Source organism: Heterodontus francisci, chromosome 1, assembly GCF_036365525.1.
Source record: "Heterodontus francisci isolate sHetFra1 chromosome 1, sHetFra1.hap1, whole genome shotgun sequence".
NCBI lineage: Eukaryota > Metazoa > Chordata > Chondrichthyes > Heterodontiformes > Heterodontidae > Heterodontus > Heterodontus francisci.
The window spans coordinates 256032580-256055797 of record NC_090371.1 but is presented as its reverse complement, the minus strand read 5'-3'; the positions used below and the strand labels follow the sequence as shown (position 1 = coordinate 256055797).

The window sequence follows — 23218 nt, the reverse complement described above, 5'->3', positions numbered from 1 at the left end:
GGGATAGATTTCAAACAGATCTAGCAATGCAAAACTCAACCAACTTCCTAACCATGTCAATAATTTGCCCTCAACTCCATGGGCTTCTACCTTAGTTAAAAGTCTCTTATGTGGGACTTTATCAAATGCCTTCTGGGAAGTCCATATAAATAACATCCATAGACATTCCCCAGTCCACTACCTTAGTCACCTCTTTAAAAAATTCAATGAGATCTGTCAGGCATGACCTTCCCGTAATGAATCCATGCTGGCTGTCCCTGATTAACTGAAATTTTTCTAGGTGTTCAGTCATATTGCTGTCGGAAACTATCCCTGATACATTCCAGAAATTCACTACCTTTCTGACAGGTGCTAGTCTGCCTCTCCCAATCTATGTGTAAGTTAAAATCCTCCATTAATACTACTCTGCCTTTGTTACACACTTGCCTAATTTGTGCGTTTATACAATCTAACACCTCATAACTGCTACTAGGGGGTCTATACACAACATCCATTACAATTTTAGATCCTTTTCTGTTCCTCAATTCCACCCATAAGGTCTCCACTGGATGCTTTCCCATTATATCCTTCCTCACCAATGAGGTGATATTATTTCTAATCAGTAAGGCTACTCCACCCCCTCTGCCATTTTCCCTGTCCCTCCTGTAAACTTTATAACCAGGTATATTTAGTTCCCAGTCCCGACCATCCTGCAGCCACGTCTCCGCAATGGCCACCACACCATAATTTTCCATTTGAATTTGCGCCTGCAGTTCATTTAGTTTATTTCTTACACTCCGTGCATTTGTATATAGAACTCTTATTTGGGCTATACCCCCTAACCTGTCCCTCAGCACTGATGCTTTATTCGCCTGTTTATTATTTCTCTCTTCTGGTTTAACCAGTATACTTCTTGCAGTTTGGTAACAATCAGCCTCACCACTAACCTGCACTCCTACCTTCTCCTTTAACTTCCTGTTTTTCCATACAACAGAAGCCTCCCCCCTGACTATATAGTTTAAAGCCCGATCTACAGCCCCAGTTATACGATTCGCCAGGACTCTGGTCCCAGCATGATTCAGGTGGAGCCTGTCCCATCGGAACAGCTTCCTCCTTCCCCAGTACTGGTGCCAATGTGCTACGAATTCGAACCCATTTCTCCCACACCAATCTTTGAGCCACGCATTTAGCTCTTTCATCTTATTGACCCTTTGCCAATTTGCTCATGGCTCAGGTAGCAATCCAGAGATTATTACCTTTTTGGTTATGCTTTTTAATTTAGCCCCTAGCTGCTCATATTCCCTCAGCAGAACTTCTAACCTCGTTCTACCTATATCGTTGGTACCTACGTGGACCACGACAACTGGATCTTTCCCCTCCCACTCCAAGTTCCTCTGCAGCCCAGATGAGATATCCCGAACCCTGGCACCAGGTAGGCAACAGAGCCTTCTGGACTCTCGATCCTGGCCACAGAGAACTGTGTCTATGCCACTAACTATACTATCCCCGATTACGGCTACGTTTCTCTTTTCTCCCCCCACTTGAATGGCCCCATGTACCACGGCGCTGTGGTGAGTTTGCTCATCCTCCCTACAGTCCCTGCTCTCGTCCACACAGGGAGCAAGAATCTCTAATCTGTTGGACAAGGACAATGGCTGAAGCTCCTGCAGCACTACCTCCTGGATCCCTCTACCTGCCTCACTCATAGTCACACCCTCCTGTCCCTGACCACTGGCCGAATTCACGGTAGTTAATCTCAGGGGTGTGACTGCCTCCTGAAACACAGCGCCCAGGTAACTCTCCCCCTCCCTGATGCATCGCAGTGTCCTAAGCTCAGACTCCAGCTCATCAACTCTGAGCCGGAGTTCCTCGAGCAGCCAACACTTACTATAGATGTGGTCACTAGGAACCATAATGGGGTCCACCAGCTCCCACATCATGCAGGTACAACACATCGCCTGGCCCTGCATCTCTATTTTATTTAATTAGATTTTAATTTGTTTTTTAAATTTCCAACTGGTCTTTAGTTTTTAATCTGTAACATATTTCTCCTATTCACCTTTAATCTGAAATCAACTTAAAATAGGTAATTCAAATTAGCAGTTACTTACCAACCAATGAACTTATGGTTTTCCTGTGATGTCACGCTTTGTTTTTCTTCCACTCTGTTTTTACTCCCTTAAATTACCCCAAAACTAGATTTACACTAGGTACCGTGGATCCCCCCCCGCAAAAGAAAAACGCTACCTACTATATTAAAAATAACTGTAGACCTTTCTCTTTACTTTAGTTACTTAGCGAGCTATTTAGAGTTATTCCCTAAAAGCTGTTACTCATCAACCAATCACCTTGTTTTCCTGTGATGTCACTGTTGACTTTTTTTTTTCAAAACTCCGGCGCGCCTGGACTGCTCCCGGAAAGTAAGCCGGCTCGCTGAATCAACTCTCGCTCTGTCTCCCAGTTTCTTAGTGCTCCAGCTCCGCTCTCGCTGCTTCCCGCTCGCTGAATCAACTCTCGCTCTGTCTCCCGGTCTCTTTGTGCTCCAGCTCCGCTCTCGCTGTTTCCCGCTCGCTGAATCAACTCTCACTCTGTCTCCCGGTCTCTTAGTGCTCTGGCTCCACTCCGGCTGTTTCCCGCTCGCTGAATCAACTCTCGCTCTGTCTCCCCGTCTCTTTGTGCTCCAGCTCCGCTCTCGCTGTTTCCAGCCCGCTGAATGAACTCTCACTCTGTCTCCCCGTCTCTTTGTGCTCCAGCTCCGCTCTCGCTGTTTCCAGCTTGCTGAATGAACTCTTGCTCTGTCTTCAGGTCTCTTTCTGCTCCGGCTCCGCTCTCGCTGTTTCCTGCTCGCTGAATCAACTCTCGCTCTGTCTCCCGGTCTCTTTGTGCTCCGGCTCCACTCTCGCTGTTTCCTGCTCGCTGAATCAACTCTCGCTCTGTCTCCCGGTCTCTTTGCCCTCCGGCTCCGCTCTCACTGTTTCCCGCTTGCTGAATGAACTCTCGCTCTGTCTCCCGGTCTCTTTGTGCTCCGGCTCCCGGCATTTGACCGAGTACGGCACCAAGGAGCCCTAGCAAAACTGAGGTCGATGGGAATCAGGTTAAAAAAACCCTCCGCTGGTTGGAGTCATACCTAGTGCAAAGGAAGATGGTTGTGGTTGTTGGAAGTCAATCATCTGAGCTCCAGGACATCACTGCAGGAGTTCCTCAGGGTAGTCTCCTAGGCCCAACCATCTTCAGCTGCTTCATCAATGACCTTCCTTCAATCATAAGGTCAGAAGTGGGGATGTTTGCTGATGATTGCACAACGTTCAGCACCATTTGTGACTCCTCAGATACTGAAGCAGTCTGGGTAGAAATGCAGCAAGACCTGGACATCATCCAGGCTTGGGCTGATAAGTGGGAAGTAACATTTGCGCCACACAAGTGCCAGGCAATGACCATCTCCAACAAGAGAGAATCTGACCATTTCCCCTTGACATTCAATGGCATTACCATCGCTGAATCCCTCACTATCAACATCTTAGGGGCTACTATTGATCAGAAACTGAACTGGAATGGCCATATAAATACTGTGGCTACAAGAGCAGGTCAGAGGTTAGGAATCCTGAGGCGAGTAACTCACTCCTGACTCCCCAAAGCCTGTCCATCATCTACAAGGCACAAGTCAGGAGTGTGATGGAATACTCTCCACTTGCCTGGATAGGTGCAGCTCCAACAACACTCAGGAAGCTTGACACCATCCAGGTCAAAGCAGCCCGCTTGATTGGCACCCCATCCACAAACATGCACTCCCTCCACCACCGATGCACAGTGGTAGCAGTGTGTATCATCCACAAGATGCATTACAGCAATGCACCAAGGCTCCTTAGACAGCACCTTCCAAACCCGCGACCTCTACCAACTGGAAGGACAAGGGCAGCAAATGGATGGGAACACCACCACCTGCAAGTTCCCCTCCAAGTCATACACCATCCTGACTTGGAACTATGTCACCGTTCCTTCACTGTCGCTGGGTCAAAATCCTGGAACTCCCTTCCTAACAGCACTGTGGGTGTACCTACTCCAAATGGACTGCAGCGGTTCAAGAAGGCAACTCACCACCACCTTCTCATGGGTAATTAGGGATGGGCAATAAATGCTGGCCTGGCCAGTGACGCCCACATCCCATGAATGAACTAAAAAAAAAAGAACAGTTTGCCCCTATCTACACTGTCCAGACCCCTCATGATTTTGAATACCTGTCAAGTCACCTCTCAGCTTTCTCTTCTCTAATGAAAATAGTCCCATCTTCTTCAGTCTATCTTCATAACTGAAGTTCCTCATCCTTGGAACCATTTTTGTGCATCTTTTCTGCACTCTCTCCAATGCCTTCACATCTTTCCTAAAGTGCGGCACTCAGAACTGGACGCAATACTCCAGCTGAGGCCAAACTAGTGTCTTATACTAGTTTAACATAACCTCCTTGCTGTTGTACTCTATGGCCCTATTAAGAAAGTCTAGGATACTGTACGCTTTATTAACTGCTCTCTCAACCTGTCCTGCCACCTTCAATGACTTATGCACATATACACGCAGGTCCCTCTGCTCCTTTACAGTTGTACCCTTTATCTTATATTGTCCCTCCATGTTCTTCCTATCAAAATGAATCACTTCACATTTCTCCGCATTGAACTTGATCTACCACTTGTCCGTTCATTCCAACAACTTGTCTATGTCCTTTTGAAGTTCTACACTATCCTCCGCACAGTTTACAATGCTTCCAAGTTTTGTATCATCTGCAAATTTTGAAATTGTGCCCTGTACACCAAGGTCTAGGTCATTACTATATATCAGGAAGAGCAAAAACATCCATTAATCATTACTCTCTGTTTCTGGTCATACAGCCAATTTCGTATCCATGTTGCTATTGTCTCTTTTATTCCGTGAGCTATAACTTTGCTCACAAGTCTGTTGTGCGGCACTGTGTCAAATGTCGTCTGGAAGACCGTGTACACCACATCAATAGAATTGCCCTGATCAACCCTCTCTGTTACCTCTTCAAAAAACCCCAGTGTTAGTTAAACACAATTTTCCCTTGACAAATCCGTGCTGGCTTTCCTTAATTAACCCGCATTTGTCCATGTGCCTATTAATTTTGTCCTGAATTATTGTTTCTAGAAATTTCCCCACCACTGAAGTTAAAGTGAATGGCTGGAAAATTATGGCCAGTGCTTCCTCAATTTCCACTCTCGTTTCTCTCAGTTTCCTTGGATACATCTCATCTGGTCCTGGTGCTTTATCAACTTTAAGTACAGACAGCCTATCTAATACCTCCTCCTTATCAATTTCAAATACTTCTAATGTATTAATTACCTCCTCTTTCACCATGACCTGGGTAGCATCTTCTTCCTTAGTAAATACAAATTGCAAGTATTCATTTAGCACCTCAGCTATTCCCCCTGCCTCCATGTGAAAATCCCCTTTTTGGTCTCTAATCCCACTCCTCCTTTTACCATCTTTTTACTATTTATATGCCTATAGAAGACTTAGGGATTCTCTTTTATGTCAGCTGCCAGTCTCTTTTCATACTCCCACTTTACTTCTCCGATCTGCCTCTTCACTTCCCTTCTGAACCTTCGATATTCAGCCTGGTTCCCCCCGGTATTACTCACCTAACATCTGTCAGAAGCATAGTTTTTTCTTCATCTTAATCTCCATCTCTTTTGTCATCCAGGGAGTTCTGGATTTGTTTGCCCTACCTTTCCCCTTCGAGGAAATTTACCTTGACTGTGCCCGAACTATCACTTCTTCGAAGGTAGCCCATTGTTTGGTTGCCGTTTTTCCTGTCAACCTGTGATTCCAATTTTTCAACCCAGATCCTTTCTTACCCCACTGAAGTTGGCTTACCCCAAGTTAATTATTATTACTCTAGATTATTCTTCGTCCTTTTCCATAGCCAACCTAAACCTTATGGTCCAATGATCACTGGCCCCTAAATGTCCTGCCCTCTCGTTGGACTGGAAACATACTGAAGAAAAGTTTCCTGAAATCATCTGGCACCATTTGTACATGGATAAACCTTATTACATCTGATCCAAATTTATTTCTGTTCATACTTAAAATCCTCTGCTCCAATCATCAGTATTTACCTCAGCTGAATCATTTACTGTTTTATATAATTCAATGGAGTTCTCCTCCTCCTTTGTGTGCTCCCATCTCTCTCACATCCAGAAACTGAGCTTTCACATTTTTATTGTCCTACTTCAGCCCCATACACTTGGAATCATTTTTGTTGATCTTCTCAGCACCTTCTCCATTGTTTGCACTTCCCTTTTGCAATATAGGGCTGGATTTTACTGGGCACCTGACGTCAGGCTCCGTGGTGGCGGGGTGGGGCCTGAAGATCGTTCTCGTAGAAGCCTGCCAGAGAGCCTGACGCCGGGAGGGCCAGGCCCAATCTTCCCGGCGGCTGCGAGGCTCCAAGGCCGGACCCCCACCACTGGGCAACGAGACCTGGCTTTGCATAGTGAAATGAGCACCATGAATACATTTAAATAAACTTACAGGCCTGCTACGATCTTCAGTGCGGTGGCCGGCACTCCTGCGCCTTCACTTCCCCGTCTGGGGACAGCAGGTGTGACACTGGCACCGGGGTGGGGGGGGGGGGGGGGGGGGGCAAAGTTAAGATTTTTAGTAGGGTGGCAGGGGGAAACGGGGTCAAATAATTGTCATGAATGTTAGGGATGGTGGGAAGGGATGAACTTTAAACTTTGTACAATATGGGGGGGGGGGGGGAAGGTCATATTTCAAAGTTAAGTGTTTTTGGGGTGGAAGGGCAGATATTTAATTTTATTGGTGGTGGGTGGGAAAGGGGTGATAGAATTTTTATTGCAACAGTAGGGGGAGGTATGACTTTAGAAATTTAAATTCACTGGCAGGGCTGGTTGCCCTTCAAAAATGGTGCCAGGGCCAGAACACAGGCAGCTAATGCCATTGTTGGCATCGAACAGCCTGCTCCCTCCACTTGAGTTTTTTGGGAAGGGGGGGTGGCGACGCAGATATTTAAATGAGCCGATGCGCAATAGATCGCAACGGCTCGCAGCCCGCACCATTTTTTCTGCCCACCATCGGGAGAGCGGCAGACTCTTAAAATCTAGCCCATAGTGACTAGAACTCTGCACAGTATTCCAAGTGTGTTCTGGCCAGCCCATCACACAGCCTTAGCATAATCTCAACAGATTTGGATGACACTTTCTTGCTGTATATCTAAGCATTTTCTTAAGATTTTTTTAAAACTGCCTCAACAGGCTCGACATTGACCATGACAATTCAACTATTACCTGCTTGTGCTTTTCTGAGTAAGCCTGAACTAATTATATTTTATTTATTCTGTACTTATTTTGCATACTATTTTATCCAATAAGCAGAACTTTGCATTTGTCAGCATTAAATTTTGCTTGCCTTTTGCACATCTATTTAAATAAATCATTCAGCCCTTTGGTACTAGGGCCATTGCTTTTCTTGATCTATGTCAATGACTTAGACTTGGGTGTACAGGGCACAATTTCAAAATTTGCAGATGACACAAAACTTGTAACTATAGTGAACTACGAAGAGGATCGTGATAGACTTCAAAAGGCCATAGACAGGCTAGTGGAATGGGTAGACACATGGCAGCTACAATTTAACACAGATAAGTGTGAAGCGATACACTTTGGTAGGAAGAACGAGGAGAGGCATTAGAAAATAAAGGGCACAATTCTAAAGTGGGTGCCGGAACAGAGACACGTGGCAGGGGGTTGGGGGGGGGGGGGGGAGGAAAGAGGTGGAGAAAAATGTGCACAAAACATACCCTGCCATCTCCAATGATGAGAAAGTGGTTAAAAAGGCATATGGGATCTTGAGATTTAATAATAGAGGCATAGAGTACAAAAGAAAGGAAGTTATGATGAACCTATATAAAACACTGGTTCCGCCTCAACTGGAGTATTGTGTCCAATTCTGGGAATCATACTTGAGGAAGGAGGTGAAGGCTTTCGAGAGGGTGCAAAATAGATATACAAGAATGGTTCTAGGGATGAGGGACTTCACTTATGTGGACAGACTGGAGAAGCTGCGGTTGTTCTGCTTAGAGGAGGTTGAGAAGAGATTTGATAGAGGTGTTCAAAATCATGAGAAGTCTGGTCAGAATGGATAGAGAGAAACTGTTCCCATTGACAGATGGGCCGAGAACCAGATTCACAGATGTAAAGTGATTGGCAAATTAGCTAAAGGCAACATGAGGTGAAACTTTTTTACCCAGCGATCTGGAATGCACAGCCTGAAAGGGTGGTATGGACAGATTCAATCGTGGCTTTCAAAAGGGAATTGGATAATTACCTGAATTATCTAAAAAATCTGCAGATCACAGAGAAAAAGCTGGGGAGCCGCACTAGCTAAATTGCTCTAGCAGAGATCCAGCACGGACTCGATGGGCCCAATAGCCTCCTTCTATGCTGTAACCATTTTATGATTTTGCAAATCTTAGCTGTAACTTTAGTTTTTACTGATTTTCCTATTTTAGTGTCATCCACAAATTTGAGAATCTTACAGCTGGTTTCACAATCCAGCTAATTTATGTCAATTAGAAAAAACAGGGGTCCAAACACTGATCCCTACAGAACTCCATTTAGCCTCTAGTTCTCAGGGTTGGTCCGATCAAGGCAGATCTTTACTGGATGCAACATAAAATGGGACTGCTGGAAAATGACACAAAAATTTTGTAGACTAAAACTACATAAAAGTAAAGTGCAATCACTCAAACTTTGATAAAGCTTTCTCTCAAAGTTAAGCAACTACAGGAGAGAAACTGATACTGTTTATAGCAACATTCAATAGGATGTAATTTAATCTTTTTCTTGTGGAGGAATCAGTTTAGAGATTTACTGCTAACAGGTGAAAAAAACACAAGCACAGTCTTCAGCAAGGCATCTTGTAGATCAGAGCATGTGATTGTTTAAAATATTATTTTTCTTGAAGAGGAAATGGTTCAAATGATTTTCCATCACGCAATGTTGGGTTACATCCTATGGTATATGATGGGTGAATGAGTCAGGAAGATAATGGCTTACTTAGCATTAATAATGACACTCTGATTGTTATGCTGTCCATTTAGGACCAAGATTACTCAACTTCACTCATGCGTGATTTTTTTCCCCCATCAGTCACGCTGGCAATCTTCATCTTTTGCCTGAGTTAGAAAAACCATTTTAATCTTTTAAAAAAGCTAATATCAGACACATTTCATTATCGGATGACTTTGTCAATTGCATTTCCATAATTCCATGTTTGCATTTTTTTAACATTTATCATCAAAGTCAAACAGCAAATAGTATGGTGCTAAACAGTCTGCTATGCCCTACCTCCTTTATCGAATTCTAGTCCTATGTCTGAATGAACATATTTCCTTTCAACATCAATCAAGTTTTAAAGTCTTCAAATCAACGCACCATGTACATTGCCTATAGCTGTGTTGCTCTGAGACATAAAAAATGCACCAGGGTGATTACAAGGCCTATACACCATACGATAAATATCCATTATATGGTCCTTGGAACAAGATAGGGTTTTTAATTCGTTCTTTATCATTAATATTGCAAAAGATTGCCTATTTTCAAATGATAATGTTTGAATAGTCAATATTCTACACATAGGACAAAAACAGTACAATAGTTTCAAAAATATACAACCTCTGCTGCTTTGTTATATTTTTCTTTCCATTTGGAGAGAACTTATGATTTTTTTCAGGATAATGTATTACATTGTAGGGTCCTTTGTGGGAGGGAAGGATCTATCTACAAAAAGGCTGCGGTAGTATCTCATGACTTGAGAAGTCATTTATTTGGGCTCAGTATAACGATTCTGTAATTCTCATACATTTTCATATGTTTTCACTGTACAATAAGCTATTGCTAGGACAGATGATATAAGCAACTGAAATATTAGAAAATTCTTTTGAAGTACATTATATTGTATAAATTATATTTTGGCTGAGACTGGCTGGTGTAAAGCAATTCTGTAAAGACTAAAATTAATTTTGATTTTCATCACTTAAAGCTTGTGGTTTAACCTATTTGGCCACTTTCTCAGCTCTGTGCGCTGATGGCCACAATTTCACAAATTTGGGGGAATATCAAATGTGAACTGTATATACAAACATTCACACAACCCAGTCTACCATGAATTCTTAGAGTGCAAGTGGGCTGTTGCTGGAACATTCACTCCGTCTAAATTTCCATCAGTATATATACACACACAAATTCCTGTACAATACCATTACTAGCTTTTCTACTGGCAAAGATATGTTCAGAGATGGCAGATAAATTTCTAGAAGACTTTTCAGCACCTGCAAGCTGCTGCTCTGAATATTTATTGAGCAAAAAAAAACCTTATTTAAAGCTGACCACAAAAAGCTAGTGATTCACAGGAGTGCAGGACTTGGAGCCAACTTTAAAATTCAGTTTATAACTTAAAAGCACCGACTGAATGTTTTAGTATTGAGGCAGTGATTCCAAGATCAATCCTGTTAATAAAAATATTTTAGGATCAAACTCTGGAAAAGCTGGAGTCAGTCGCAAAAACAAACTTAAAAACACAGATAAATTGCTGAACATCACTGAAAGTATAAAACAAAAAGTAAACACAAAGAATTGTTATTTTCTTCATTTCAGTCAGTCACTGAATTGTGTTAACAGCTTTTGAAAATATAGGAATGAGGGCAACAGATAAGCTTGTAGGTTCCTTGTGATGAAAACAGACATCAAATACTAAAGAATCTGTGTCTAAGGAAGAGTAAACGATTGTCACTATTGCTCTCACAATCATCCCAGTTCTGAGTGCACTGGACATTTGTTTCAGTCACTCTCTGGGCTTGCCTGATCCACATCCAGAGAATTACCCCTTATCAGGATTTCACTTCCTCACAATCCTGGTCAGTGGAGAGCTCTATGTCAGAAAGTCCAACTTCAACAGCCAGAATCAGTGAAGTGTCTGAATCGCTGCTCACAACTGGTCCTTCATCATCTTCAAGAAGGAAGAAAAAAAAAACAAAATTATCAAGTATGCCTTTATTCCATTTCTGATACTTGAGATGAAATTCAACAGAAGCCTCAAACTACCAGTTACTTAAATCTTACCATATGGATTATAGAAATTGTACTATGTAAACTACTGCTACAAATGGAGCTGCAATGTCCCAACTAGGAATAGAACTCTAGGTTTTCAGACAACATAGGATTTTTTAAAAACTTAGAAAAAGTCACGCTAGAAAAAGCTTTGAGCGGCACAGTGGTTAGCATCGCAGCCTCACAGCTCCAGCGACCTGGGTTCGATTCTGGGTACTGCCTGTACAGAGTTTGCAAGTTCTCTCTGTGACTGCGTGGGTTTCCGCTGGGTGCTCTGATTTCCTCCCACAGCCAAAGACTTGCGGGTCGATAGGTAAATTGGCCATTGTAAATTGCCCCTCGTGTAGGTAGGAGAATGGTGGGGATGTGGTAGGGAATATGGGATTAATGTAGGATTAGTATAAATGGGTGGTTGTTGGTCGGCAGACTCGGTGGGCCGAAGGGCCTGTTTTAGTGCTTGTATCTCTCTATCTATTATTAAAACTGGCAATTCCACCATCCCTGTAGACTGGAATATCATTATTGGATTCAAGTGCCAGTACTGCCATTACTCAAAACATTTCTCCGTTATTAATCAATTCTCATCATAGATGGTAACATAAGTAATAGCAGCAGGAGTAGGCCACTCAGCCCTTCGAGCCTGCTCACCATTCAACGAGATCATGGCTGATCTCCTTTAAAAACCATTTTCCTACACTATCCCCATATCCCTTGATGTTTTTAATATGTAGAAATCTATAGATCTCAGTCTTGAACATACTCAACGACTGAGCCTCCACAGCTCTCTGGGGCAGAGAATTCCAAAGATTCACCATCCTCTGGGTGAAGAAATTCCTCCTCATCTCAGTCCTAAATGGCCTGCCCCTTATTCTGAGACTGTGGCCCCTGGTTCGACTCCCCAGTGAGGGGAAATATCCTTCCTACATCTATCTTGTTGAGCCCTGTAAGAATTTTGTATGTTTGAATGAGATCAACACTCATTTTTTGAAACTCCAGAGAATAAAAGCCCAGTCTATTTAATCTTTCCTCATAGGACAATCCCTCCATCCCAGGAATTAGTTTGGTGAACCTTCACGGCACTCCCTCTATGGCAAAGTATATCTTTCTTCAGGTAAGGAGACCAAAACTGTACACAATACTCCAGGTGCAGTGTAACCAAGGCTCTATATAATTGCAGTAAGATATCTTTACTTCTATACTCAAATCCTCTTGTAATAAAGGCCAACATACGATTTGCCTTCTTAATTGCTTGCTGCATATTAGCTTTCAGTAACTCATGGACAAGGACACCCTAGTCCCTTTGAAGTTCAACACTTCCCAGCCTCTCTCCATTTAAGAAATACTCTGTATTTCTGTTTTTTTCACCAAAGTGCTTAATCTCATATTTCTCCACATTGTATTCCATCTGCCAAATTTTTGCCCACTTGCTTAGCCTCTCCAAATACCCTTGAATCATCTTTGCATCCTCCTCACAACAGACACTTCCACCTAGCTTTATGTCATCTGCAAACTTGGAAATATTACATTTAATCCCGACATCCAAATCATTGATATAGATTGTGAATAGCTGGGGCCCAAGCACTGATCCTTGCGGTACCCCACAGCCTGCCAACCTGAAAATGAGCCGTTTATTCCTACTCTCTGTTTTATGTCTGTTAACCAGTTCTCAATCCATGCCAGTATATTCCCCCCAATTCCATGTGCTCTAATTTTGTTTATAACCTCTTATGTGGGACCTTTCCGAAAATCTAAATACATCACATCCACCTCAAAAAACTCCAACAGGTTTGTTAAACATGATTTCCCTTTCATAAATACAAGTGGACTCTTCCAATCCTACCATTATTTTCTAAGTGTCCTGTTATCACATTCTTTATTATAGATTCTAGCATTTTCCCTACAACTGATGTTAGACTAACAGGTCTGTAGTTCCCCATTTTCTCTCTGCCTCCTTTCTTAAATAGTGGGGTTACAATTGCCAGCTTCCAATCTGCAGGAACCATTCCAGAGTCTACAGAATTTTGAAGATGACCACCATCTACTATCTTTACAGCCACCTCTTTCAACACTCTGGGATGTAAATCATCAGGTCCAGGGGATTTATCTATTTTAAGTCCCATTAATTTCTCTAGTACTTTTTAAAAATATTAATATTTTGCAGTTCCTCATTTACACTAGTCACTCGATTCTCCATTATTTCTGGGAAGTTTTTAGTATTTTCCTCCATGAAGACAGACACAAAGTATATGTTTAGTTTCTCTGCCATTTCCTTATTCTCCATTATAAATTCTCCGGACTCTGCTTGTAATAGACCCACATTTGTTTTTGCTCATCTCTTCCTTTTTATATACCTATTTTACAGTCCACTTTTATGTTTCTCACTAGTTTACTCATACTTTATTTTCCCTTTCTTAATCTTTTTCTTTGCAGAATTCTAAAATGCTCCCAAACCTCAGGCTCACTATATTTTGGCAACTTTATACGCCTCTTCCTTTGATCTAATACAATCCTTGATTTCTTTCATTAGCCACAGCTGGAACAATTTCCTTGTTTTTTTTTGTCCATTAAAGGAATGTATTTTTGTCGAAAACTATGTATTAGTTCTTTAACTGTTAGCCATTGCCTGTCTACCATCATACCTTTTAACGTAGTTTCCCAATCCACCATACCCAATTTGCCCCTCATACCTTCATAATTTCCTTTGCTTAGACTTAAGATTCAAGTTTCTGATTGAACTACATCACTTTCAAACTTAATGTAAAATTCTATCATATTATGGTCACTCTTTCCCAAAGGCTCCTTCACAACAAAATTATTAATTAGCCCTTTATCATTGCACAATACTAGATCTAAAATAGCCCGTTCCTTCATTGATTCCTCAACGTACTGCTCCAGAAAACCATCTAAGAATTCGTCCTCCACAACATTAGTACTCATTAGGTTTACTCAGTCTACATGTAAATTGCAATCCCCCATGATTACTGTATTAACCTTATTACACACACCTCTAATTTCCTGATTTATACTGTGATTTACATTACCACTACCTGCTTGGCGGCCTATAAACAACTCCACCAATGTTTCCTGCACCTTGCCGTTTCTTAGTTCCACCCAAACCGGTTCTACGTCTTGATGTTTAGAACTAAGGTCATCTCTCACTACAGTACTATTGTCCTCTTTAATTAACAGAGATATCCCAGCACCTTTTCCCACCTTTCTGTCCTTCCTGAATGTCACGTACCCTTGGATATTCAGGTCCCAGCTTTGGTTTCCTTGAAGCCATGCCGATGTATGGCTATCAGTTCACACATATGAATTTCTAGTTGAGCTGACAATTCATCTGTTTTATTGCGAATACGAACATACGAATTAGGAGGAGTAGGCCACTTCGGCCCTTCGAGCCTGCTCCGCCATTCAACAAGTTCATGGCTGAACTAATTACTCCACATTTCCACCGACCCCTGATGACCTTCCACCCCTTGCTTATCAAGAATGAATCTATCTCTGCCTTAAAAATATTCAAAGACTCTGCATCCACCGCCTTTTGAGGAAGAGAATTCCAAAGACCCTCTGAGAGAAAAGAAAATTCTCCTCATCTCTGTCTTAAATGGGCGACCTCTTATTTTTAAACAGTGACCCCTAGTTCTAGATTCTCCCACAAGGCAAAACATCCTTTCCACATCCACCCTGTCAAGACCCCTCTGGATCTTATATGTCTCAATCAAGTCGCCTCTTATTCTTCTAAATTCCAGCGGATACAAGCCTAGCCTGTCCAATCTTTCCTCACAAAACAGCCCAACCATTCAGGTATTAGTCTAGTAATCTCCTCTGTACTGCCTCCAATGCATTTACAGCCGTCCTTAAATAAGGAGACCAGTACTGTACACAGTACTCCAGATGTGGTCTCACCAATGCCCTGTATAGCTGAAGCATAACCTCCCTATTTTTGTTTTCAATTCCCCTCGCGATAAACGATAACATTCTACTAGCTTTCCTAATTATATGCTGTACTTGTATACTAACCTTTTGCGATTCATGCACTAGGACATGCAGATCACTCTGTATCTCAGACCTCTGCAATCTCTCACCATTTAGATAATATGCTTCTTTTTTTATTCTTCCTGCCAAAGTGGATAATTTCACTTTCCCACATTATACTCCATTTACCAGGTCAATGCCCACTCACTGAACCTATCTATATCCCTTTGTAGCCTTCTTATGTCCTCTTCACAACTTACTTTCCTACCTATCTTTGTGTCATCAGCAAATTTAGCAACCATACCTTTGGTCCCTTCATCGAAGTCATTTATATAAATTGTAAAATGTTGAGGCACCAGTACAAATCCCCGTAGCACACCACTCGTTACATCTTGCCAACCAGAAAATGACCCATTTATGCCTATTCTCTGCTTCCTGTTAGCTAGCCAATCTTCTAACCATGCCAATATGTTATCCCCTACACCATGAGCTTTTATTTTCTGCAATAACCTTTGGTGTGTCACCTTATCAAATGTCTTCTGGAAATTTAAGTACAATACATCCACCTGTTCCCCTTTATCCATAGCACATATAACTACCTCAAAGAACACCAATAAATTGGTTAAACATGATTTCCCTTTCACAAAACCATATTGACTCTGTCTGATTATCTTCAATTTTTCTAAATGTTCTGCTATAACGTCTTTAATAATAGCTTCTAACATTTTTCCCTAAGACAGATGCTAAGCTAACTGGCCTGTAGTTTCCTGCTTTCTGTCTCCCTCCCTTTTTGAATAAACTACATTCACTATTTTCTATCTAACGGATCCTTCCCCGAATGTAGGGAATTTTCAAAAATTAAAATTAATGCAACAACTATCTCACTAGCCACTTCTTTAAAAACCCTTGGATGAAGTCCATCAGGACCCGGGGAATGCATCCAAATAAAAAGCCCTTAATTCAGTTTTTTTTTTAGTGCTTCTGTAAACTCTGGCCCGTAAGTTTGCAATCACTGTCCCTTCCTGCCATACTCTGCTTATCATCACCTTTTTGCTACCTTGATCTATTGCCTTGTCATTTCCCTTTAATTTACTCAATCTTCCCCTTCATGATCCCTTCCCCCCTCTATTTAGTTTAAAGCCCTCTCTATTTCCCCAGTTATACGACTTGCTAGAACACTGGTCCCAGCATGGTTCTGGTGAAGTCCATCCCAACAGTACAACCCCAACTTTCCCCAGTACTGGTGCCAGAAGGTAGTTGAAGACACTTGCATTAATCATGCTCCATTAGCACTCTTTATCTCACTCCCCACACCTTCTCTAAAAAAGGTGTGCGGGGTGGTGAGCAATGCTAAGCATTGTTACATGGGTAACATGGATGACCCAATTTGGGGGGAGGGGTTGGGTTGCCCTCCAGTGACAAGCACCTTGACGGCCACTGGCAACGCGTGGCAACCTGGCCCACTGGGAAGGAGGCCTTGTTCCAGGAGGCTGTAGATGTCAGTAGTGACCTGCCATGAAAACCTGAGCCTCCTGAGACACAGGTTGAGAGACATATCCTCTGCCTGCAGGCTGTGTTGGGGGGTGGGGGTCTTACCTCCTTGGAGCTGCATTTGTATCCATCCCTTCTTGAGCAGCGTGTGGCTAAGGAGAAGGAAGCTGGTGCTGCTCCTGCTGCTGATGACAATGTTGCTGCTGCTCTTGCTGTTCGTCAGTGCAGGTAGAGCTGCGTAAACTGCTCCCATGACATGGTGAATGCTGACAGCAGGTAAGTGCAGCTGAAGGTGAGTGAAGTGCAAGACAGGTGAGGTGACTTCCAAGAAGTTGACAATCACCTGTTTAGCACTGAAAGCAATCTCAGAGAAGGAGTGCTGTGAGCAGCAGCCTCTCACCTGGCCATGGCTGCAGCACTTCAGTTTCACTGATCAAAGGCTTCCCAGCCTGTCAGTTTCACTGAAATAGCACTCTCTGCTGTACACTCACCTCGGTGGCGTGGTGAGTTGTTGACAGTTCAAGAAATAGGTTTTCTGGCTGTTGAAGCCAGAATCCTTGTTTAAAACACAACATAATGAATTATTTGAATATTTTAATTACTTACTTGACCACTGCCTTTGGGTACCCTGCTCGCCTTCTCATTGTATCTGCACTAAAGCAGTTTTACAAAGGGCAGTGTAGAGCAGTGAGTTAGCATGTGGTTTTCTTCCAGTTCAGAATGCTGGAAGAGAGATTCATCTCTGTTGGCTATAAGGAAAGATCTATTGTCTAATTTGATAGCCACTAGTATGTTGGGTTCACAGCACAAAACTCCCAGAAATTAGGACAATCCAGGGCCAACTGAGTAATTTCACAAAGAGGTCAATAATTAACTGGTGTAGAAAACAGAAAAACTCTGGGGTTAAAATATTTTGTATGGGCAGAGTGCAGGGACCTTCCCTGTTCATCAGGCTTGTGCTACAGCTGACCAATTTGCTCTAGGCTCCAGGTAACCAAAGTGATTCATTCCCCAGCATTGAAATTCTTCACCTTACTGGGCCAAATTTTTGGAAAATATGATTTTAAAAAATTGATTTAAAGGCATTTTAAACAGCTCACAAAAAAAAAAATCACATCAAAATAACATGTACAGAATCAGATGTCACAAGGAAACAAAATTCTGAGAAATCTTTTCCTGGCACTGATTCTGCCAAAAACTAATTGAAAGGACTGGAAGCTGGAAAGTTACAGCCTGCATCATCCCTATGCAGCTACTGTGCCATCTGCCGTCACACTGGACATGAGATTGCAGAGGGATAATGCTGCATTGAATCTTTCAACAGTGAATGTGTTATTATACAATATCAGATTGTTTTAGTTGCTTCAGTCCTACTTTTGCTGGTAACTGGTGAGTTGCCCTTAAAATGTCAACATATGGACCCAAACACAGGAAGTACATCTAACAGTTAAACAGTTAAAGATCATACAGAAGTTACAGATGAAAGGCAAAGTTTTGACCCCAAAATATCATATGATTACACTTCAGGGTAAATTGCACAAGCTTTCTTTGTCTCCATCATCCTTTGAAATTTGGTTGCAGTTAACCACAAAAATCAATTTACACCACTTCAAATAACACTGCCATTTACTTTGACAAGAACTGATTTGCAGCAATATTCACAGTATTCTATTGTGCAGGACAGCAGACTGCAGATATTAACATCCCAGCACCAGGGACTGAACTGTAGTAGTCTTCCTGTAGCTTTCAAACGCCAGTGGCATCAAGGCCAGGAAACTAGTTTTTGACAATGTGATGCACCGTGGAGCTTCTTAGGCAGTCCCTCGGATGAAGGATGACTTGCTTCCACTCCAGTATGATGGGTTCTGAGATGGCTGGTAAGTCCAATAAGTCAACTGCAGACTCTGTCACGAGGGGCAGGTGGTGCCTGAAGGGTCAGGTAGATGAGTAGTTTAGAGGTTTGTGCACCCCCTCCGACGCCTCAATTTTGCCTCCGCATGTTCCCAAAGTCCTTCGAGATGTACGCTGCCTTCCCAAATGAGTTTTCTCCATCTTGGATGGTCACAAGCCAGGGACTTACATGCGTTGACCCTACAATGTAATACATTATCCTGTGTTGACAAGGATGTCTGATCTCTTCAGGGTTGCTTTGAGGACATCTCTAAAGTGTTTCCGCTGTCCTCCTGGGAGTCTCCTGCCATGACTGCTGCTTGGTAAACCATGATCTTAGTCTCCGGTTTGAGATCCCGATCCTCAAATACTCTCTCTCTCTGTCGGTCAAAGGATGAGCTGGTGCATTGGAGATGATGATGAACCTCATCATCTATATCTACGTTCACTGACAGGAAGCTCCCAAGATATGGAAAATGGTCCACATTTTCTAGGATTTCGCCATTGTTCTTGATCGATGGGGAGGTGTTGTGTTGTGGGAGCTGGTTGGAAGAGGACCTTTGTTATCAGAGTGTTTAATGAAGGACTAATTTTTTCATATGCTTCGGAGGAGGAGTCAACAATGATCTGGAACTCAGCTTCAGAGTGAGCGCGCACGCAAGTGTCTGCATACTGAAACTCGATGACTAAGGTTGGAGTGATTTTGGTTTTGGATTGAAGGCATCAGAGGTTAAACAGTTTCCTGTCTGTTCAGTAGATTATCTCCATGCCTGCGGGTAGTTTGCTGCAGGTAAGGTGTAGCATTGCAGCAAGGAAAATGGAGGAAAGGGTTAATGCGATGACACAGCTATGCTTGACCACAGTCATGAATGAGTTAGGGCCTGTGGTGGTTCCGTTGGTGAGAATCATGGCTTGCTTGTTATCGTGGAACAGACAGAGGAATCTCCTTGCTGTCTGCCACAGGAAAGATCATTGCAAGGATCCTCCTAAATCACCTCCTCCCAGTGGCTGAAGAGCTCCTTCCGGAGTTGTAACATAGCTTTCACCCTTCGAAAGGCACCACAGACAGATCTTCACTACCCAGCAAATGCAAGAAAAACGCAGGGAACAATGCTAATCGCAGTACGTGGCCATTTTCAACCTCACTAAAGCCTTTGACTTTGTCAACCACAAAGGAGCATCCTGGTCAAATTTGGCTGCCCTCAGAGGTTTGCAATCATAACCAACCTACTTGTGTACCAAATATATTGACAGCCTTCATCCAATAGCAAGTGCTCAGATTTAGTCACAAAGTTTGTATTTTTGACTTTCACATGTAAACATTGTACTGCAACTCAAGTAATGTCTCCACCACTTATAGCGGGTGTGTTGATCTTAATGCAATGTGCCTACTGTAAATGGTGGATGGTAAAACCATAATAGATTATAGCAATGAAACAGCATTTCTTGGTTGAATATAACCAAAAGCACTTTCACAACGAAAATCCCTCCTGGCTGTTGACTTGTATGGTACTGCGAAATAGTTAGTGCTATTTACCCAATATAGGAAGTTGCTTGTGATAAGCATGGGTGGTATAAGTGGTGAGGACTACATTTTGTTCATGCAACCACACTGACATGTTTGTTTCCAACTTTTTCATTTTCCATGGAATAAAAGCTTCATACACAAGCTGGCCGTATTCCTGGCTAAAGTTGATATCACTGTGTGCTAAAGGTAGTTTGGAAGTTGAATGATGTGCCTCATTGCCACTGTGGTCTATAGTAACTCATTTTGTGCCCCTTCAAAGGTCAGAGAAGAATTTCCAAGAAGCTTCTTTGCCTCTCCCAGTAGACTATGTAGCTGTTGGCGAGAGGGTGTATTGGGGACCACGATGCTTCATTGCAACACGACTAGAGGAACGAGTTCAATAGACTAGCTGGTCTATTCCCCTCTGACATTTTCGTATGCTCACAACTAAAGTCACCGTTCCTTCATTGTTGCTCGGGTCGTGCCAACCACTTGCTTTGAAGTAATCAAATATTCAGAGACAGAATGAAGTGTACAAATGTTAGAACCCCTGTGTGCTTATTTCCTGCACAGCAACATCTTGCATTTATATAGCACTTAAATGTAATTAAAATATCCCCAAAGCACTACACAGGAGATTAATCAGTCTAAAATTGACACAGGGCCAAAGAAGGAGACTTTAGGACAGGTGAAGGTTTGAAAGAGTTTCTTAAAGGAGGAGCAAGAGGAGGTAGAGAGGTTTAGACAGAGAATTCCAGAGCTAAGAGCCAAGACAACTGAAGGCATGGCAGTCAATGATGGGGTGAAGGAAGTGAGGCATGCACAAGAGTTGGAGGCGGGCAGAGTTCCCAGAGGATTGTATGGCTGGAGGGGGGATTACAGAAATAGGGAAGGGCGAGGATATGAAGGGATTTGAACAGGAGGATGAGAATTTGAAAATCAGTGTACCAGAGCAGTGATGTTTCATGGCACTGCTTATGGCAAATCAGGGAATATGATGTTTTGAGAATATGTTTTATGCTACGTAACATCCAACATATCATCAGGGCCAATTATTTATGGTGATTAAGACAAATGATCTTTATTTAAGTATTGTAACAATATTAAAAGGTACCGTTAAGCTCAAACTCATATTTGCCAGGGTCTCTTTCTCTCTCCAAAAAGTGCTGGAAATACTCAATAGGTCTGGCAGCATCTGTGGAGAAAGAATGGAGAATTCTGGTGTAAGGTCACTGATCTGAAACATTAACTCTGCTTCTCTCTCCACAGATGCTGCCAGACCTGCTGAGTATTTCCAGAACTTTTTGGTTTTATTTCAGATTTGCAGCATCTGCAGTATTTTGCTTTTATCTCTTTCTGTGTCTTTTGTTCTCTTTAGAGCAATCCCTTGCTCTTTCCCTTAACATTATTTATTCCTTTCCCAATTTTAAGGGCATGGTGCTGTGTGAGATTGGTAAGTGCAGTCATCACACTGGAGCTGTCACTGATTATATAAAGGGAAAAAAGTGAACCATGTATGTGAACGGGATCTCGAGATATACGGCGACTCTTGGGAATTATCTTTTATACCAGAGACTGATTCCTGCATATGCACATTTTGATCATTTGCAGTGACCCTCCAAACATCCAGGATCATTAACATTCACATCACACAAGTGACCATCTCCAACAGGGAAGAGTCTAATCACCTGCCCTTGACATTCAATAGCATTACTATTGTCAAATCCCCCACCATCAATATCCTGGGAGTTATCATTGACCAGAAAGTTAACTGGACCAATTGCTCAAGTACTGTGCCTACAGAGGCTAAGCATTCTGTGGCAAGTAACTCACCTCCTGACTCCCAAAAGCCTGTTGACCATCTACAAGGCACAAATAAGAAATGTGAGGGAATACTCTCTACTTGCTTGGATAATTACAACTCCAACAAAACTCAAGAAGCTCAATATCACCCAAGACAAAATACCCCATCCACCACTTAAACATTCACTCCTCCGCCCACAACATGTCTGCAGCGTGCACCATCTATAAGATGCACTGCAGCAACTCGCCAAAGCTACTTCGACAGCAACTCTCAAAACCATGACATCTACGACCTAGAAGGACAAGGGCAGCAGGCACATAGGAACACTACCAGCTGCAAGTTCCCTTCAAGTCACACACTACCCTGTCTTGGATGTACATTGCCATTCCTTCATTGTTGCTCGGCCAAAACCCTGGAACTCCCGAAGAGCACTGTAGAAATAACCTTCACCAGACAGACTGTAGCAGCTCAAGAAAGGCAATTAGGGATGGGAAATAAACGCTGGCCTTGCCAGCAATGCCCACATCCCTTGAATAATAAATGAGGATTGTGAAGTTGGAGGGGAACATGTAACTGGGTGTTTAGGATGTTCAGAGACTCAGTAGGGTGCATTGTGTTGTTTACTGGGGGTGGCGAGGGAAGAAGAGTTATTTCAGTAAAGTTTATGGACAAGTTTGAGATTTGTGAATTTGTTAACGTGATAAATTTTATTTTTAAGAGTCCATTGCAAGATGAGTAACTGTCTTCACATATTTGTTTCTGGGATTGATTAGGAAGAAAACTGAAATTGGAGAGAAACCTTTTGTGCAATATAGCATTGGTGAATAATAAAATTATCACTCGAAGGAGTAAAACACAGAGACATGGGGGGAGAAAAACATTTAAAATTTCAAATATGAATCATGATGTAGATGGCAGATAGTGGTGCATGACATGTGAGAAAGTGAATCATCAAGGTAAACAAGGTAAATAAAGGAATGTTCATTAGATACCTGTCAGATGTTGTTATACCCATCTACAGCTTTCCTGTTTTCTGGCTGATAATTCTGATGGAAATTTATTCATAAAAGCAAGGAGTGAAGATAGGAAATCAAACTCATCTAGCTCACTGCTTCCATAGGTCAAGTGCCATCTACTCTATTGATAGATTCTACCACAATCATTTCACCTCCTGTGGGAAAGCTCTGCATAAAGACTTCCTGAATCTCAAGATTACCATGCAAACTCCAGAATATTCAACCTTCCTTACATCTCCATTTTCCAATCCTGGTCTACTGCCCCCCATAAACATTCCCTCCCACTGCCAAATTGCAGCAGACAGCACAGGAATCATTAAGTCCAGAGAATTTTGCTCACCCAGAAACACCAATTGTGCTTCCAACCACAAGTTAAGTTGTGTTGCTCAGCCAAAACTGTTGTAAAGAGTAAAAA

The 23218-nt window shown here is 42.4% G+C and overlaps 1 protein-coding gene across 5 annotated transcripts in view; it reads right to left on the bottom strand.

Annotated features, from left to right (window-relative positions):
- Nucleotides 1-6626: 6626 nt before the first annotated feature.
- The window catches only part of rnf150a (ring finger protein 150a), a 155694-nt gene continuing 139102 nt past the window's right edge, over nucleotides 6627-23218 (bottom strand). For 3 of the 5 annotated variants that reach the window (XR_010976068.1, XR_010976067.1, XR_010976078.1), the window contains exon 9: nucleotides 10938-11016. Coding sequence is in view for 2 of the 5 variants with exons in the window: in XM_068043379.1 (XP_067899480.1) it covers nucleotides 10898-11016 (119 nt within the window). In the remaining 3 variants the exon portion in view is untranslated. Of the gene's footprint in view, nucleotides 11017-23218 lie in introns of all 5 variants that reach the window. The other 2 variants (XM_068043379.1, XM_068043354.1) reach the window with 2 other exon arrangements.